General features: G+C 39.9%; 1 protein-coding gene across 2 annotated transcripts in view; it reads right to left on the bottom strand.

Moving 5' to 3' along the window:
* Positions 1–3,267: 3,267 nt before the first annotated feature.
* Positions 3,268–20,682, bottom strand: part of LOC138968807 (roquin-1-like) — a 45,896-nt gene continuing 28,481 nt past the window's right edge. The window contains exons 12-19 of one of the 2 annotated variants that reach the window (XM_070341452.1): positions 19,376–19,713; positions 18,838–18,935; positions 17,600–17,741; positions 16,624–16,784; positions 14,478–14,607; positions 12,808–12,897; positions 11,558–11,621; positions 3,268–11,001 (exon numbers count right to left, since the gene is read on the bottom strand). In XM_070341452.1, coding sequence (XP_070197553.1) covers positions 10,991–11,001; positions 11,558–11,621; positions 12,808–12,897; positions 14,478–14,607; positions 16,624–16,784; positions 17,600–17,741; positions 18,838–18,935; positions 19,376–19,713 — 1,034 coding nt within the window. In that variant the 3' untranslated portion in view covers positions 3,268–10,990. The remainder of the gene's footprint in view (positions 11,002–11,557; positions 11,622–12,807; positions 12,898–14,477; positions 14,608–16,623; positions 16,785–17,599; positions 17,742–18,837; positions 18,936–19,375; positions 19,714–20,682) is intronic. The other variant, XM_070341453.1, reaches the window with a different exon arrangement.

Below are 20,682 nucleotides of genomic sequence, written 5' to 3'. Positions count from 1 at the left end.
AGCAAGAGATCTCTGGCCCGACTGATGATACTGTTCAGGGCACAGTCAAAGGCCAAGAATTGACCACAGTCGCCAAATCATTGCCGTCAGATCCGAGATGCAGAGAGGATGTGTTTGGGGTTTTGGAGCATGGACAGCAGTCAAAGCGTACTACATTTGAAGACATTGAGGAGTGTGAATGAATGCAAATGAGCTAATATGCTGTCATACAGGAATCAAACACAACTCCAAATGTAGGTTCCCTCCACTGTATTATTCAGCTATGACAACATACACACGAATACACACAATCATGAACATAAATGTTAGGTATTCAAAAAATCAGGTACTCACAGGTTTGGATGCAAAAACAAAGCAAGATTACAATCTCGTACACAATTGCACTAACAAAACCCTCTACCCTTCACTTATGTAGAGAAATACACAAACAGTCCGTGAACTCACAGGCACACGATATCTACTTTACTGGTATCGACTCACGGCTCGTGTGTAATCAGAAAAAACAGTTACAGTTCATAATCCGGCAGACTCAAATCACCGTCTGCTCTGACTACTAAACACTCATTATATCTTAAGTAATTAAGATCTTATAGACATATTTTAACTCTGTTCATACACAGAATTACACAGCGTCTATAGCCGTTCACTAGGAAATGTATCTGAATACTAATTCCTTCTACTGGCGACCTCGGTCTACTCAGTTTCTATCGCCCTGTGACTTCTATGGTCCAACTATACGGACAACCATAACCTTGCACTAGCTTCTCGAAATCCCGTCGAATCTCAGCAATGCGGGTCTATAGGCATGATACTTCGGCGGCTTCTCAGATCCTTCATACTGTCATCTGGACACTATCTTCCTTTCCGACCGGTTATATGACGCACTGCACAACATAAATAGCGGACATCTTGTCTTAGATATCTGTCTGCTATGTTTACACTTTACAGTGTTAGTCGATTCACTTATGCGATAAACACTAGCGATATTCAAATGCTTATTCCATTTACCTGTTAAGTGCTTTACTCGGGCTTACTTTCTCCCGGTCGATTACTGTGACAACCCCTCTCTGTCCCCGGACAGTGGTTAAGTGTAACGATATCTTCGTTGCGATTTACAACGTCAACTCTCTTCGGTCAGTGAGCTGAATTCACAGTCCGTGCACCCATAGACTATGGTGCACCACACTTCGCTATGTCACGCTGGATCTCTGGTTAGCGCTTCTAAAAGCGTGGAGGATATCACTGTCAAACTTTGCCTGTTAGTGTTATTCGTGATTTCCTTCACAAGGAGCTTTTAAAACGTCGTGAAAATAAAGGTCGCGTTTTAGAATTACAGGAGTAGTCTTCTGTCAGTTTATTCAACTGATTCAGCTGGTGAAGATGAGGCTAGGTGAACACATTTGTTGGTGTTTTGTTTGCTATTTGCTACTATCTTTTTGTGTATTGTCAATGTTCCCTGTGTGCTGACGAGCATACGCGTAAGAATGTGTGTCGCTGAAGAGATCATTTCCAAGAATTCACATTGCTCCAGTTATCATTTTTCTCCCCGTGTAACAAAGACTCTGCCTTGTTCTTCTTCTTCATGTTCTCCAATCTTTTGTGAATGTTCTTCACAGTTCACATATTTTCTGAAACACGAGCAGACGTCACATGTACCTTCCATAGCTTATCTTTTTACCATTGTTGTGAAAACGTTGTTCAGTGCTCTGCTTCTACATTCTTAGACGGGTTGGGTTTTGTGTGTGTGTGTGTGTGTGTGTGGATGTTCTGAGAAAAACAAACAGGTGACGAATTTAGAAAGTGAGTAAATGTACAATTATAAAACGTTTGGTCACAGCACATTTTAAAAGTACCGCTCCCACCGGAAAACCGGTTAAAACAAACGGTCTGGAGAGAACAAAATGGTGCCTTAAACCGATGCAATGACCTACATTGGTTCTCAAAACTATTCTGAAGTAGGTGCGGCACTCATGCTGGAGTATACTCACATTTGTAGGAACATTTTCAAACCTATTATGGTTAAAAAAAAATTTTTAAAAAAATAAAAAATTTTTTCGAGCGCGGCCGTTATGCATAACGTCCTGAGAGGTTATTCCGAACGGACGACGTGCCGACGGACGTTATGTCGAACGGTGTGTTCGTGTGTGAGTTTACATGAGTGTTTGTACGTATTGTATGTATCTATTACTATCTGACGGGCATTATGTGGTCTGTATGTCCGAGTCTGTTTTTGCATCTGGGTTTGTGAGAGTGTTTTTCTTTCCGTTTTATTTGTGTTTAGGGAGCCCAGGTTTGAATGTATATATATGAATCTTACGGACATTGTGCGGCGAGACTATGTGTGTGTGTGTGTGTGTGTGTGTGTGTGATTGTGTGTGTGTGTGTGTGCGTGTGTGTGCGTGTGTGTGAGTGTGCGTGTGAGTGTGTGTGCGTGTGTGTGTGAATCTCAGTATTTGTCTTTCCGTCTGTACATTTTTGTTGTTGAGGGGGGTGGGGGGGAATTGTTTGTATGTATGTATACACACACACACACACACACACACATACGCGAGCGCATTCGAGTGTAGACCAAGAGTCACAAGAGAAGGGGTTAGTGTGTGGAAGAAATGGCTAAATGATAGTGAGCCCAAGCACATGAAGCAGGAGTGCAAGACCAGCAACGTCCATCTGGCATAACGTCCTTTCGGCATAACGTCTGTTCGGCATAACGTTCTTTCGGCATAACGTCTGTTCGGCATAACGTCCTTTCGGCATAACGTCTGTTCGGCATAACGTCCTTTCGGTATAACGTCCTTTAGGCATAACGTCCGTTGGCATCACGTTCTTTCGGCATAACGTCCGTTAGGCATAACGTCCATCTGGCATAACGTCCTTTAGGTATAACGAACATCTGGAATAACGTCCTTTCGGCATAACGTCTGTTCGGCATAACGTCCTTCAGGCATAACGTCTGTTCGGCATAACGTCCTTCAGGCATAACGTTCGTTTGGCATCACGTCCTTTAGGCATAACGTCCGTTTGGCATCACGTCCATTAGGCATAACGTCTGTTCGGCAAACGTCCGTCGGCATAACGTACGTCGTCATAACATACTAGTACCATTGATTGGCACTTTGAACTAAATTCCATATTTAGTAAGCCAGAGATTGTCTGTTTGCGTATAGGTTACTGTACAGAGAAACAATTGTGCAGAGTTAAAAGCAACCAGAAGTAGTCTTCAAAACAGTTGTAACATTGTGCCTCCGACTCTCCCTACACACACACACATGAAGGTGGATACTTTATTTTTTCTTCACCAATGACAAGACATAGCACGACAAAACAACAGCTCCCTGCCATGCTTATTGACATACAATTCAAGCAATAATTTTCAACCAAAATCGTATGTCTCTGTGTGTATGTGTGTGTTGATTTAACGAGTTTACAGGATTTGTTTGTTTGTTTATTTGTTGCTTAACGTCCAGCCGACTACGCAGAGCCATATCAGGACGAGGAAGGGGGGGATGAAGGGGGCCACTTGTCAAGCGATTCCTGTTTACAAATGCACTAACCCATTACTTGTGTCCCAGCAGGCTTTAGTAAAACTAAATTAATACCTACTGGAAGATTACCAGTTTCCAGTATGTTAAAATAGGCTTAACCTATCTACTGCTGGACTTACATCAGAACACTAACAGATTAAACTATACATGAATCGCGAGACAAGCGGCAAGAGAAGAGATTTTTGGAAAAAATACAGGTGAATGAGCAAGAAGGCAGAAAAAAGAAAAGAATTCACGAAGAAAAAGAGAGCATGACAGGAAAGAGGAACCAAAAATCTACCTAACAGCAAACTAGAAAGCTCCTGCGGTTCCAAAAACAGGAGGGGCTTTTAATTTCATAACCGCAGTGCCCCACTGCGGGAAGTTTACAGGATGAAGTAAACAAAACAGTGTTATGAGTGAGCAGACACTCACACATACACACACAGGACAATCCCTGAGGTACCAGTACTAGCTTACACAGAGTGTACTTTTGTTCTTTAAGCTCGTTGTGATTGTATTGCCTTGAATGTTTAGCACAGAGTAGAGAAATGATAGTACTGTCAATCTTTCTTTCTTTCTTTCTTTATTTGGTGTTTAACGTCGTTTTCAACCTTTCAAGGTTATATCGCGACAGGGAAAGGGGGGGGATGGGATAGAGCCACTTGTTAATTGTTTCTTGTTCACAAAAGCACTAATAAAAAAATTGCTCCAGGGGCTTGCAACGTAGTACAATATATGACCTTACTGGGAGAATGCAAGTTTCCAGTACAAAGGACTTAACATTTCTTACATACTGCTTGACTAAAATCTTTACAAACATTGACTATATTCTATACAAGAAACACTTAACAAGGGTAAAAGGAGAAACAGAATCCGTTATTCGCCTCTTACGACATGCTGGGGAGCATAGGGTAAATTCTTCCCCCTAACCCGCGGGGGGTTACTGTCAATCAAAATACGGAGTTTCATCATGAGAGGTGCAGTACCAGTATTAAAAAACCAAATAAGCATTGGGGGAAAAAACGGAAAATGTTGCTCAGCGAAAAATAGTTTACTGTGAGCAAGAAAGATTTTTTTTTAATCTGAGGCAGATCAGCCTGCAACCTTCGTTTTGTTCTATAATAAAGTTAGAACGAGAAAGGTCAATATTTGGTCAAAAATAAAAAAACAAAAAATGTCGTAACACAACTGTAAATGGCAATAAAAAAACAGCTCAGAACAAAACTGTGTTGTGCATGTTAAGTTGTAGCATATCAAATTCCAAGGCTATATTTTTCAAAATATAGGAAATACAATGTAAATATCAAATAAACATCACTTTTACGCTAATTTAATTTTGTTTACACTGGTTCTGTACCTCTCCTGAAAAAAACACCTGTTCACTTTTAGTAAATACAGTACTGAAAGTTTTGTATTCTGTGCTAAAGATTCAAGGCAATACAGTCACAATGAGATTCAAACAAAAATAAACAAAAAATACACTCTCTGTAAGCGAGTTCTGGTACCTTAGAGAGCAAACGTCTCAGCATCAGTGCTAAATCAACATTGATGAATCTCTTAAAAATGAAAAAAATCAGTTGTCCATGACAATCACACAAAGAAAGCAACTTAATGGACAATCTCCAAATCAACATCAAGATGCGAACTGGTATCCAACCAGCATACACGTTGACAACACTCTTAATGCAGGTCTGCTGCATGTTCCTCCACGTTCATTACACATAAAGTCAGTAATACAGAAATAAAATGATAAATAAAGAATTGTGTGGAAAAGGTACAAATAAAATAAAATAGATGCACTTTTGAAACATGTGCTTTCCCTTTCCCTAAAGACATTGACTCAAAGCAATGAAGGGTCAGATTCAGACATTGAATAGTGACCAAGCAAGGCTGATGAAGCACATCATGCAACTTAACCTAATAAGGGAGCAGTGGGAGGGTGGGAGAGAGAGAGAAGAAAAAAGTATTTTCATTTAAAAATGCAGCCACCTACTATCGTAAGCTCATGCCAGAAACTCAGAAAGATTAAACAAGTCGCGTAAGGCGAAATTACTACATTTAGTCAAACTGTGGAACTCACAGAATGAAACTGAGCGCACTGCATTTTTGCACAATGACCGTAGTCCGCCGCTCGTGCAAAACGCAGTGAAACTGACGAGCCTGTTTAGCGCGGTAGTGGTTTCGCTGTGCTGCATAGCACGCTTTTCTGTACCTCTCTTCGTTTTAACTTTCTGAGCGTGTTTTTAATCCAAACATATCATATCTATGTTTTTGGAATCAGAAACCGACAAAGAATAAGATGAAATTGTTTTTAAATCGATTTCGGAAATTTTATTTTAATCATAATTTTTATATTTTTATTTTTCAGAGCTTGTTTTTAATCCAATAATAAGATATTTATATGTTTTTGGAATCAGAAAATGATGAAGAATAAGATAAACGTAAATTTGGATCGTTTCATAAAAATGTTTTTTTAATGACAATTTTCAGATTTTTAATGACCAAAGTCATTAATTAATTTTTAAGCCACCAAGCTGAAATGCAATACCAAAGTCCAGCCTTCGTCGAAGATTGCTTTACAAAAATTTCAATCAATTTGATTGAAAAATGAGGGTGTGCCTCAACTTTTACAAAAAGCCGGATATGACGTCGTCAAAGACATTTATCCAAAAAATGAAAAAAACGTCTGGGGATTTCATACCCAGGAACTCCCATGTCAAATTTCATAAAGATCGATCCAGTAGTTTAGTCTTAATCGCTCCACACACACACACACACACACACACACACACACACACACACACACACACACTGTACACACACACACACAGACACACACACACCACGACCCTCGTCTCGATTCCCCCTCTGTGTTAAAACATTTAGTCAAAACTTGACTAAATGTAAAAACAAAGAAACAAACGGTCTTAGTGAACTGCTTTATTGGTCAAAATAATAGCTTCTTGTTTTTGTTTTTAATTCCAATATGATAAATTATTGAAAAAAGATATTTGAAAAAGTTCCGGTATTTGATTGCTCACTGTCTTTTTCCTCTACAAGCCGCAGAGAACTGATTTTGTTCTTATTTCTACAAATTTAAACTAGCAAAGACATGGCACAGAAAATAAAACTTAAAAAACCTATTTTTTAACACACTTGTTTATCAAGTGTGCTGTTGAAATGATAATAGTAGCAGAAGTAGAATTAATAACTATAATAATAATAATGAATTAATCCACATACACAGTGTTACTTCAGCAAAGAACAGAAAACTATTTAAAATCACAGTCGAACTTCATGCTCGTCTATTTCAAGTACTGGCCAAAAGTTCATGCAGCAAAAGTTTTTCTTCTTTTTTAACATGAGCAGAAAGCCCCTAATGGTTTAACCATGAGGGCGTTCTAACATCATTTATCATCAAGCTTCTTTTTCTAAAAGAGCTTCGGTTAAACAAAAGTTATGAAAAACTTACAGCCTGCTGATTTAAAAAAATTAAATCAGACACATAATTGAGCGAGAAAAAATGCTACTTGTGGGACTACCATATCAAACATTCAGATACAAATCCTCTCCCTCCATTATTTGTAAGAAAACCAAGCCGTTTCAAAATGACTCATTTCAAGAATAACATTAGTAATAATAACAACAATAATGTTGTGAGAATATAAGCATCGCCAGAAAACTGTCACTGGAATAACAAACTCAGAACAAATCTAGCAAAGTAGCATTCATCTTAGCTCTGGGGCTAAAACCTTATTAAAAACTTGTGAAACTTGAACAAAATACAGACAGGATATCTAACAAAGAAAAATAACCCTTCTAATTGAAATCTGTAGGGGACGAAGGAGGAAAGAAAGAAACTCAAAAACAGAGGGGAAGGGGGAAAGAGAGACAGAACAAGTGGGAGTCTGAAAAAGACAGAATCTGAAAGATGGGAAAGGGGGTAAATTGTGAAGGGATGAGAATCCATAAGATAAATGTTACTTATACTCGGTTCCCTTACATGACATTTACTAAATCAAAATGACCTGCTAGAACAACAGGTTATAAGAAAAAGGTGTTAATGACATTTTCCCATGTGCATGATAATTATATCTTTCACTGTGCATTGTTACTCTGCATCAAAAGCATCATTTTACTAATCATCTCATCCTACACAAACACATTTTTCCCCCTAAATTAGCAATACTGAGAATTCAAAATGTCAGCAGAACTTGGGCGCATTCTTATTTTGACCTTCTATAACAAGCCTGTGTTCACCATGCTAAAGCAAATTATGAGCTGCGCTCTGTGTTATTCAAGTAAAACAGCCTTCAGCCTAAAGTATTAGTTACTTTAAAGTGTGTGATATTTTCACCTTTAGCTTTGAATGCTGTCAGAAATAAGTATACAAACATGACAGTGATATCTAGCTAATGTAAACCCTGTTTGTCTCTTATTACGCTTTTTAGAATTTTATTTGTTATGTTCTTTGGAGTTATTCCATGTACAGTTAAACTGGTATGCACTTGAGAAAATGCCAAAAACACACCTTTGCAAGAAGCTCCCCAGAAGCCAAAATGCACATCAGAGTGTAAAAGAAAACTTTACACAGTGATCGTGTTTATAATAATGAACAGTGGACAGACACCAAGGTACATCCCTGTATAAAAATCATTCTCTGATTCAGAGCTTGAGGCATAGAAATTCTTTCCAAAAAACATTGCAAATCCAAATGGCTTGCTTGCCTAACGTAAATTGTACTAAATCAACAATGAAAAGCTGATGAGGTTTTAACCCTTACATAATGGACAGTTGTGGCATTCTCTTCTCCGCAGGTCAATAAAGTGAACATCTTATTTAGGATATCATTTCTTTCTTTCTTTCTTTATTTGGTGTTTAACGTCGTTTTCAACCACGAAGGTTATATCGCGACGGGGAAAGGGGGGGAGATGGGATAGAGCCACTTGTTAATTGTTTCTTGTTCACAAAAGCACTAATCCAAAAATTGCTCCAGGGGCTTGCAATGTAGTACAATATATTACCTTACTGGGAGAATGCAAGTTTCCAGTACAAAGGACTTAACATTTCTTACATACTGCTTGACTAAAATCTTCACAAAAATTGACTATATTCTATACAAGAAACACTTAACAAGGGTAAAAGGAGAAACAGAATCCGTTAGTCGCCTCTTACGACATGCTGGGGAGCATCAGGTAAATTCTTCCCCCTAACCCGCGGGGGGTAGAATATCATTTAAAATTTAACCAGAATGCAGGAATATATAAATATGATGCTGAAGAAGACAACATTTCTAAAAACAAAACTAATCTTGACTTCAAATCTACCAGATCACTTACATCACCTTACACATTGAAGCAGAATATCTGGCTTTTGCAAACCCTTTTTCTTCTCTCATTTTTTACTTCTTCTTCCTTTTTATTTGTTGGTGTTTGCTTGACCTTGCGATTAAAAAGGTTTTCCAAATTATTCACTATTTCCATCATAAGATGATCACTTTTTTGATGCCTGGGAGAAGAATGCTCTGCTAGGCCCACTAAAACTGGGCCGATACAACCATTTCTTACAAAAATTTACATCTCTGCATGTTACTGCCAAAAAATCCCAATCCTTATCAAATGTTTTCAACAATGCCAGCAATGTAGAACATAGTGCTACAAAAGCATAACACCCTCTGAAATAGATAGGTTTTAAAGCCTTACAGTGGTACCCACAATGAGAGGACACCTTCTATGAGAGGAAACCTTCTCTTGTCATGTTGTCTATCATCATGACCAGCATAAACCTGTCATGACTGGCCACTTGCTATGTAGGGACACAATTGACGGGTCCCAACGGCGTCCTTTCCTGGCAGGTATCACTGTCCATCAATCTGTACCTGAGCGTCACACTCGCCGGTTTCTACACACATGAACTCCCCACATGCACACAGTGCATAAACCCTCTTGTGCAAAACCCCACATAATGCAGTTCACAGTCGTGGAAGATTGGCCTGTTGTCACATCCATTTCATGTTGTTTTTGTGACACCCAAGCCCTCGTAAATTCTGTACCAAAATACCCTCTATTCAGACTCATGGACTTGCACATTCTCACAGTTTGCCTGTATGCTCATTACAAATTACTTCTCAATGTGCACTTGCTGCATACAGTCAATTGTATGTCTATCAAAACTACATAGAGAAGATTTTTTTAACAAACAGATCAACCAAAGAGACCTTTACCAATTTCTTGTAAAATCCAGTTACAAAAAATTAATTATGATCCATCCATGGACAAATTCAGCACACAGTGTGAACTTGAAGCGTCATAATAAAATCCAACAACATGGACTTAGAGTGTGAATCCCAACTTACAAAACATTGAAACTACTGAACAACATTTTATAGATTTGAATGTGTATGATACGCAGGTTTTTCACACCCATGCCAAGAAAAAAAAACTCACAACATGCACACAGTGCAAAATTTCGACTGAACAAACCATACTAACTTTTTAAAAAAAATCCCTATAGAAATCTGAATTACTTTTCTACTCACTTTCAGCTTCAGTTATTGTATTCAAACCTTTGACATGCACTTGGTGCATAAACTGTGCCAAGCTGAGTCCTCTGTCACCTCACAGTCGTGGAACTCTTGAGTAACTTTAACATGCTAAACTTTGCACATAAATGCAAACTCAAAGATGTTGTCCATGCAACCCTTACAGACAATGTAAAACCAATGCCTAGACAGGGCACTTTATCACAATCAACCAGGGTAAAAAAAACAAATGAATTACACTTTTCTTTATGACCAAAAATGTCTGTGAAGATTTTTTTCAGCACTGTACATCACAATAATCAACTCTGATGTTTTCTGCTATAAAAAAAACAACCTTCCTAACAGGCACAGATAAAAGATGGATTCAAAACAAACTTATCTAAGACTCTCCAGCACATAATTATTTTCATGTGTGAGCACAAACCAACAGCAAACGTGATTTTCTCTCAACCTTAATTAACAGTGTAAAAAATAATACCTAGTACATTGTAATTTATAATAATAATCATAATAATAATATTCATAATAATAGTAAACAGTAAAGCTTGCAAACAACAACAGCTTCAGCAGACTTACAGGTGTCAAAAGATATTCCACCCGTTCAAGAGACAAATTATCACACTGTTTACAAAACACACATCAAAACCACATTAGCAAATCCCAAGAGGGTCACAATTCCAACCACTAATGTGTGTGTGCTTTTTAAACACTTGATGGCAAGTATACACTACAGAAACACGGTGTGTTCAAAGTCTCTTGACCAAGAGGGTGAAACAGATTTCAAGTTAAACATAATGTGTGCAGACCCTTGCAGCTCCAAAATCTCGTGTTAGCTGTGTCCTTGTCCGGAGAAACCAAGAAGTGCTGACAATTCTGCCATCAGGGAGAAGAATCAAGCTGAATGTCAGCTTGACCTGTGCCTGGGTCATTTCCACTCTGCCATAAAGGAAGACAGGTCATCAGCTGAGTCCAGGGAGAAGCCCCCCCACCCCCCCCCCCCCCCTTCACCACCAAATTTAGACCATTTAAGGGATTTTTTTAACAGACAATTTGGAGCCACTAAATTCAAGAAAATGCAAAAAAAAATCAACATATATATTTTTAATACTTTCAGACTTACTTTTTTTTTAAACTTTAATTGGTAAACCTGTCTGGTAACTGTTGTCAAAATTCAGAATTTAGAATTTCAGGATGGGAATGTTTATCCCTGTACCCATCAACCAACAGCAGAAACGAATTCCAAACACTAGTAGTGTAGATCTAAGATGCAGTGAGAAAAAACTTATCAATCTCAGGAATCGTCAACAAAGGTAAAGAGATAAGTCAAACATTATAAAAAGGAAATCTTGTCTTGCTGAAATCTATGATTGCCATTATGTCTTCAAAGCATTCAAATAATGTATCACCAAGAAAACAAATGATATCCAGGCAGAATCAGGGATACAAGATGTTTCATGACATATAGTTGCCCAAACCAGGACATTCTACTAACCTGGATTGAAGTCGTTCCAATTTTGCTGTCGGATAGTGTCTTCTCCAGTGCCATACATTTTCCCCTGTACAAAACAAAAGCCAATCATGCAGTCACTTTCCCTATAAATCCCAACCAGTACTGAACAAACATTTACTACTTAAAGCCTGACCTCCTCTACAAAACTTTCCCTACAGTGGTTCCACAGCCTTTATCAGCTAAGCTGTCAACATAAGACCTCGTGCTAGTGGTGGTTTGTTCAGCGGAGTCAATTAGGCGTTTATAGTAGTGCCAAGACTGTTTGTTTATCTAGCGCGCCGACTTCTGACAGCTCCTGTAGGCTAGCGTGTACCCTGGGACAAGGAGATTTACGATGCAGGAGCTGTCAGAAGTCGGCGATAGCATGGGCTAGATAAACAAACAGGCTTGACACTACTATAAACGCTTAATTGACGCAGCTGAACAAACAACCGCCAGCACAAGGTTTTGTGTTGACAGCTTAGCTGATAAAAGGTGTGGAACCACGGAAGGGAAAGTTTTGTAGAGGAGGTCGGGCTTTAAAGCACCTACATCGTTTTGACTTTGTTTGTTAGATTTCTTTTTTTCAAACAAATTTGCTGCAAAGTAGTTCCCATGCACACACATTACATTCTTATTCTATCTAGATGCAATCTGAGCAAAAGAAAAACTGACTGATTATAAATGTAATTACCCCTTAGGTACAGTACTTTCAAATCCACAAAAACTGCACTCTTCTCAGACTCCTAGAGCTTAACTTTCCAGTGTCAAGCCTTTAAATATATACACAGAGGTTCTGGGGCTACATTATGTCCAAACCTAACACTAAAAATCCTTAAAATCCCAAAACCTGAACATACATTGCTGCGAGTTTTGAAACGTAACAGTCAGACGTGAAATCAAATTTTAGTTTTTTCCAGAACTGGAAATCAGGAATAAACCCAAAACTTTCACTGTCAACATATTAACCAAGAAATGTAAAATATAATGAAATTCAAAAACAAATAAGACTGCTAATGTTACCTCGCTGGCATCTCTAAAGCGAGAATATTCACGCTTCTAAGATAAGTCCATTATTTGTATCATAAGTGTTTGTCTGTCTACTTAAAAGACAACTGGGTCGACGTACCAGTAAATGTAACGTTTTGTTTTGTCAATAATGAACGTTCCATTAACCTACAATTCTTATTTTTTGATTCTGCAAAATATCATGCGTCGTCAGATTTGACTGTGAATCAAAATGTTTCACTCACAATGGATTGTGTGGTATCCTTGAGCTCCCTGTCCCCTGGAACGGCTTCTTGTAGCAGTAGGCTCACAAGCTTCGGGTTTTCTCCAGTTTTCTGAAACAAAAACCACACATTGAGATCAAAAGACTCTACTCTGAAGCACAGCACGATGTTATATTGCATTCAATAATCAACTTTGTTCACTCGTTGTTGTTTTTAAACCAGAATGTTCACAAGACTGACATTGAAGCACAGCAGATCAGGAGCAGGACGTTAATACATGTACAGCTATCAATAATCATCTTTTTTACTCTTTACACAAAAAAAGTTTGTTAATCCAGAATATCCAAAACTCTCTGCATAAATGTTTTAGTCACCATTGGATCCATTGGATCAATTAAAAAAATCCACCTATCCACCTTGATAGCGAAAAAAGATAACAAAAGAAAAATTTCATTGGAATGAATACATTTTCTCTGATTTTTTGCTGACAAGTACACAAAAATATGGCACAAAATCCTACAAACATTGCAGTTCAGTTTTTCATGCCACCTCTGCCCTGAAGAGCTGATTTTCTCAGATGCTATCTGGTACTACAGTGGAACACCCCAATAAGGACCTCTACAAATCTAAGAAAATCAAGTCTCAAAAGGGAAGAGCCTTAAAATGGAGGTTTTTTGTTTGTTTGTTTGCTTAATGCCCAGCCGACCACGAAGGGCCATATTTCATTTTTTTTCTTCATTTTTTCATTACTTTATTGTCCCATCGCTGGGAAATTCGGGTCGCTTCCTCCCAGTGGAAAGCTAGCAGCAACGGAGTCGCGCTACCCAGGTGTCTGCGTGTTTAGGTGTATTCTGCCACCTGCACTTATGGCAGAATGACCAAGGTCTTTTACGTGCCATTGTGATGACACGGGGGTGGGACATGGCTTCCGTCTCTGGGTCTGCACATAAAGTTGACCCGTGTCCGTCCCGGCCCGAATTCGAACCTGCGACCTTTCGATCACAAGTCCAGTGCTCTACCAACTGAGCTACCGGGCCCCCAGGGCGGTGCTGCTTTGACATATATAACGTGCGCCACACACAAGACAGAAGTCGCAGCACAGGCTTCATGTCTCACCCAGTCACATTATTCTGACACCGGACCAACCAGTCCTAGCACTAACCCCATAATGCCAGACGCCAGGCGGAGCAGCCACTAGATTGCCAATTTTAAAGTCTTAGGTATGACCCGGCCGGGGTTCGAACCCACGACCTCCCGAACACGGGGTGGACGCCTTACCACTAGGCCAACCGTGCCGGTCTTAAAATAGAGGTAAATTTAGAGGTTATGAATAGAAATTGTGAAAAAGTAAGGTCTTAACACTTTCTACCCCACCTATGTTGACCAAGTTTTTTTTAGCCGAGACCAGCTGTGCTGCAGCAGGTCACTCAGAATTGTGGTAACTGTGTAGAAACTGTGTATCAACACGCTGGAATGCAGGCGTTAGATCGACATTACAGGAAGCGATTTAAGTGACTGTGTGTATGGATATATCCGTCCTAAGTCAGATCGAGCCATATGAGTGGGTACGGGTACATCCGTACCTGGGAGACAATGAGTTAAAAGGGAGGTCTAATATTGGGCGGTCTTAAAAGGGGGGTTCAACTGTAAAAAGAGGAGGGCACTGTATCACAACAGACTGTTGCACTGACCATGGAGATTTGCAGCTCCACTGACTGAAGCTCCAGCGCTAGTCTCTCCGTGGTAGTGTTGGCCTGGATGGCGCTCGTCTCCAGGTTGTGAACTATCTCCGGGATCTGCCGTCTCCAGAAATCAAGGCCCCTGCAAGCACACAAACAGGAAACTGTCAAATCTGATACAGACCTGGGAACCCTTGTTTTGCACTTGGAACATTTCCAAACAAACTTCACGTACTCCACACAGCATTTGAACATCCATGATTCAAACAGGCTTCACACGTGTCCTTTGCACCGTTAATTTAGTTTACCAATACATTTAAAACAAATGCTTCTTTTAATGTTTACTGACAAAAACTGTAATTAAGTGTCAAAATACTGGATTGAATTCGGGAAGCGCTTGTGAAGAAGAGTAGATTAGGAATTTTTTTTTTCATATTTTTTTTCCACTGACCATACTGATCGTATTCTACAGAATCACGCGTACAAAATACAGTGGAGTCCAGCTATAACGAACCTGGGTAAAACGAAATCCCGCTTTTAACGAACTGCCATTGATTTCCCGGCAGACAGCCTTCTATTTCTTACTTGTTACTTTCGGGCTACAACGAACCTTTTGAACTCATTTGCATAACGAACCCCTCTTATAACAAACACGTTTTCATCCCCCCAGAGCAGTTTTGTCTCTAAAAGTCACAAGGCTACAACGAACGGTGCAAGGTCTCGGCCAACCAAGACTATGGCATACTCGTAGCAAAGCCCGGTAGCTCAGTTGGTAGAGCACTGGACTTGTGATCGGAAGGTCGCAGGTTCGAATTCGGGCCGGGACGGACACGGGTCAACTTTATGTGCAGACCCAGAGACGGAAGCCATGTCCCACCCCCGTGTCATCACAATGGCACGTAAAAGACCTTGGTCATTCTGCCATAAGTGCAAGTGGCTGAATACACCTAAACACGCAGACACCTGGGTAGCGCGACTCCGTTGCTGCTAGCTTTCCACTGGGAGAAAGCGACCCGAATTTCCCAGCGATGGGACAATAAAGTAATGAAAATGAAAAATGAAATGAAATGAATGGTACCGTAAACCAAGAATAGTGACGTAATTACGTCACGGTCGAAAGTCTTTGACGTCAATGCCTCCCTGTAGTCTTTTTCTCTCGCGCGGTGTGTGTGTGTTCATTTTGTGCACATGTGTTAGTGTTACTGTTTGTGTGTGTGTGTGTGTGTGTGTTTGTGTTTGTGTGTGTGTGTGTGTGTGCGCGCGTGCATGAGTCTGTACTCGTGTGTGTGTGTGTGGTGTGTGTGTGTGTGTGTGTAAGAAAGAAAGAGAGAGAGAGGGAGGGAGAGAGAGAGAGTGTGTATGTGTGTGTGTGTGTATGTGTGTGTGAATGTCTGAAGAGTACTCTGGTCCAGCGCGAGCGTTTTTTATAGACACTGACCTTCTTCCCAGGGGTCAATGACCCAGTTTTAGCTATGAGGTGGTTCCCCTGTCATATGAGAGAGGAAACACTTCCTGCACAGGGGTCAGTGACAGTTTAATCTATGGGGCGGTCTCTTTGATGTCTCAGCTGAAACATGCATTATCACAAGTTGTTTGACTGGTACTCAGGCGGTCTCTTTGATTTTTTTCTATTTTGATACACTCCAGGAAAAAAAGTCCCGCCTTATGACCCGGAAAATACCGTACATGCTTTTACACGACTTTTTAAATTTTACTTCTAAAATTACAGTAAAGTGAACATTTGAACTATGCCTCTCTATGGATTATATTATGAAGCATGCAGAGATTGTACTCTCCAAGGAAAGATCGATGGGACGATCATTTGAAGGTGAGTGGGAAAACTTGTCTTGAGGCCATTTAGGGTTGAAAACTCTACAGCGAATTACTGATATAACGAACTAAAATGTATCTCCCTTGAGATTCGTTGTACCCGGACTCCACTGTACGTCAAAATCGTATGGGTTCCCAGATCTGCAGATATTTCCATTCATAATGATAATTCTAACAGTGAGCAAAGCTGTAACCTATACCCACTTTTAAGACTGATTTTAACACACACACAAAAAACAGCTGTGACTTTGAAATGTATGTAAAAACCTCATATTTAACAACATAACAAGAAAAGAACATAGAATATATATCAAGATAAAACACTAACCCCCAAGGGGAGTACATGTTGGTGGGTGCAGGCTGGAGAGGGGTGGCCATGGAGGGAGCCGGGCAAGCCGTCATCTGTGGTGTGTACATGCTGGGCACCAGAGCTGATGTCGGGTAAGGGCGGTGCTGCAGCGACAACACCGGTGTGCACAGCATGATAGTCTGTCACAAAGAATGCATTCATGCACACATGGAAGAAAATGACAAATGAGTACAGTGGAACTCCCCTCTTAAAGACCCCGTTCCTGCAAGACCCCCTTTTCTCCAAGTTTCCATTCATATCCTCTGTAAATAGTCTTTCGGATGAAACGAAAAACCGAGGTCCCTTCGTGTACACTACATTGGGGTGTGCACGTTACAAGATCCCACCATTGACAAAAGGGTCTTTCCTGGCAAAATTGTATAGGCATAGATAAAAATGTCCACCAAAATACCCGTGTGACTTGGAATAATAGGCCGCGAAAAGTAGGATATGCGCCGAAATGGCTGCGATCTGCTGGCCGATGTGAATGCGTGATGTATTGTGTAAAAAAATTCCATCTCACACGGCATAAATAAATCCCTGCGCCTTGAATATGTGCGCGATATAAATTGCATAAAAAAAAAATTAAAAAAAATAAAAATCCCTGCGCTTAGAACTGTACCCACGGAATACGCGCGATATAAGCCTCATATTGATTGATTGATTGATAAATTTACCCCCATTTTGAGACATCCTCTATCATAAGGCCTGATTTCTTACAATTTTTGAAGGTTTTGAAATTGAGGAATCTACTGTGTAAGAAAAATCTTGTGAGAGTTGTATTTTTCACATTACCAGAGAAATACACTTTTTGCATTTTCTTTTAAGTCAATTTTGCAATAATAGAGCAGGGTATTTTTCTTTCCTGAATGAAATAAACTCAAGAATCAAATCTGTCTGTCCTTTCTTATAAAGCTGACAAAATCCCACACAATCTTTAAGTGTATTCAATTACCTCTTCGGCAGTAACCTGCACAGGGGCGGTGTTGCCTCCCTTGATGCGAGCTACCCTGTTTATCGGGCCGAACCTGGACACCAGTGGGGGATCAAATGGGATGAAGAAATCATCCTCATCATCCAGGGAGGTGGCCGACATCCTGAAATGTTGCATTGTGTACTGTCAAGTCCACTTTTCCTTGTTTCCATTTTGTATTGTAAATATGTGGCACTTCATTCCAAAAGTTCAATCGTTTGCTTCCGTTTTGCTCCCATATGTGGCTCTTCATTCCTAAATGAATGTTAATCGTTTGCTTCCCTTGTGCTTTGGTTACTGTGTTCAGGATTGTCCTAATCAGACATTTCAATTCATTTACTTTATTTTCCCATTGCTGGGAAATTCAGGTCGCTTTCTCCCAGTGAAAAGCTAGCAGCAACGAGAGTGGCACTACCCAGGTGTGAGTGCGTTTAGGTGTAATCAGCCACCTGCACTTATGGCAGAATGACTTGTCCCTCCCCGCCAAGATTCGAACCCGTGACCCTAGGATCATAAGTCCAGACCTGTTTACCCCCAAAACTTGACAAGAGTAATAGTCAAGTCAAAAAATAGTAATCTGATGACCAAAATAGTAACCCAGTGGTTACAAACAACAACATTAGTAACACAAACCTTAGTTGAAGCACATTTGAAAATCATAGTCTGAACTCAAATGGAGTATTTTCCCAAAATAATCCTAAAAAATAGTAATAAATTACTCCAAAGGGTAAACAGGTCTGCAAGTCCATGCAGTGCTCTATCAATTGAGCTACCCGGCCCCCAGACATAAAATTCACTGCAAACCAGCCTGCTTCCAATCAAGAAGTTAATTGATGGTTTGATGTCAATCTGTGACCAAGGCATTTTTGTTTGTAGCAAATACTGTTCAGTTCTTATGGTAACATACTCAATACTTTCCAGGCTGCACTGCAATTCTTCAATAAGAAACTCTGAAAAACAGACATTTAGATGACTACAGCCTTATTCTACTCCAAAAGAAAGGTTTTAAACACCTTAACCTGAATAAAATAGCATGCTTTCTGTAGAGTCCTGGGGTGATGAGCATGAGAAAGTGCTCAACTGGGTGGGAACCGGTTGAAATTGAGATTTGTTTGAGATCTCAACCAACCCGACCCAGGGCTTGGTTCCCACCCCGTCAGGCACTTTCTCTTGCACACCATCCCCATGGCAGCAGAAAGTAAAGTGACTGTGAAACCCACCTGGACATGTGCATGCCAATATAGTCAGCATCGTCGCTCTGACCATCTTCAGCCAGGTCGTGGCGCGGGGGGTAGTCTCCACATGCTCCGCCCGATGCCTGCGTCATGCAAGCAAACCTTATCTACCATAAACAATCAAAACACTTCAAATCCTAAGGTTTCATTCCTAACCCCCTGACTGCCACAATACATATGACTGGTACGTTTTTTGCCATGATGAAAAAATCAATACTCTCACAAGGAAAACAACCTCAACTTGGTTTTAACAGATTTGTATCCAAATACATAACATAAAACAATTAATAATAAGCAACCAGGGCATGAACTCAAGCAAAAGATTATTTTATGTGTTTAACTTGTTTTTTGTCTACGGACAGCCAGCCGGCCGGGCAGAAAAATCCTCATAACTAAGACTCCCAATTGCTCAGGTTAGTCAAAATGTAAAAAATTGAGGATCTCAAGAATGATCTCTGGAGCTTTAAAAATTCTGGATATCCAACAAAGAATGGAAAAGTATGCAAGTTGAAGCAGCAAGTACCTCGGATGCGCCAACATATGGTCTGTAGGACGAGGCGCTGGTGCTGGTATTTCCAGATCTGCTGCTATAGTTCACTTCAGGTCTGCTATAGTTCACTTCAGGTCTGCTATAGTTCACTTCAGGTCTGCTATAGTTCATTTCAGGTCTGCTACTTTGGTTCATTTCAGGTCTGCTACTGTAGTTCGTAGCTTCAACGCTGGTAGCAGGTCCGTCACGCTGCATCATCTTCTGGGGCGGAGGACCCACGGCATAGCCCTGACTCGTGTGATGACCTTGATTCAGTTGATACCTGGTCAGGTGCTCTGATTCTGTGAAACGCACAGGAGACGGTGAAGACACTGAATCAAAATGGAAAACCAACAGACGGAGGGAAATGAAAGACAAATAAAGACGTGATTTTTACTTGGCGCATAGCTGTTGCCAAACAAAAGGTGCTACAGCTAACAATGTATACAAAACACATTGACAAAAAGAAACAAGTCGCGTAAGGCGAAATTACTACATTTAGTCAAGCTGTGGAACTCACAGAATGAAACTGAACGCACTGCATTTTTTCACAATAATAATAATAATAATAAATGAGCATTTATATAGCGCAACATCATAACTTTACAATTATGCTCTTTGCGCTTGACACATTTAAAATTAAAACACAGTTATACAAGCATTTACATCTACATTCATAGTCAGCAACGCTTAATTAAAAGCATACACCATCAAACATACATTACAAAAGATTCTTCCACTACCTAAATAATAAAAACATGAATAAAACAGGTAGTGAAAACAAGGAAATACCAGCTGAATACCCTTAATCAAACAGAACCTGTTATCAACAATACTGAACAAGAAGGGCAAAGCCCATACGACTCACATGCTTGACCTTGACATGACCTTGACAAGGTCAAATAACTAAACCTAGCAATGACATCATACACTAAGAACTGCTTTACACATTTTTCCTACCAAAATACATGTGACCTGGACCCAAGGTCAAGGTCATCCAAGGTCATGCAACACAAAGCTGTTAATTCAAGACATAGGAAGTACAATGGTGCTTATTGGCCCTTTCTACCATGAGATATGGTCACTTTTAGTGGTTCACTACCTTATTTTGGTCACATTTCATAAGGGTCAAAGTGACCTTGACCTTGATCATATGTGACCAAATGTGTCTCATGATGAAAGCATAACATGTGCCCCACATAATTTTTAAGTTTGAAACAGTTATCTTCCATAGTTCAGGGTCAAGGTCACTTCAAAATATGTATACAATCCAACTTTAAAGGACCCTTGCGACCTTGACC

Source organism: Littorina saxatilis, linkage group LG6 (genome assembly GCF_037325665.1).
Source record: "Littorina saxatilis isolate snail1 linkage group LG6, US_GU_Lsax_2.0, whole genome shotgun sequence".
In the NCBI taxonomy this organism is placed as follows: domain Eukaryota; kingdom Metazoa; phylum Mollusca; class Gastropoda; order Littorinimorpha; family Littorinidae; genus Littorina; species Littorina saxatilis.
The sequence above is the reverse complement of the archived record's forward strand: the minus strand, read 5'-3'. Positions and strand labels throughout refer to the sequence as shown.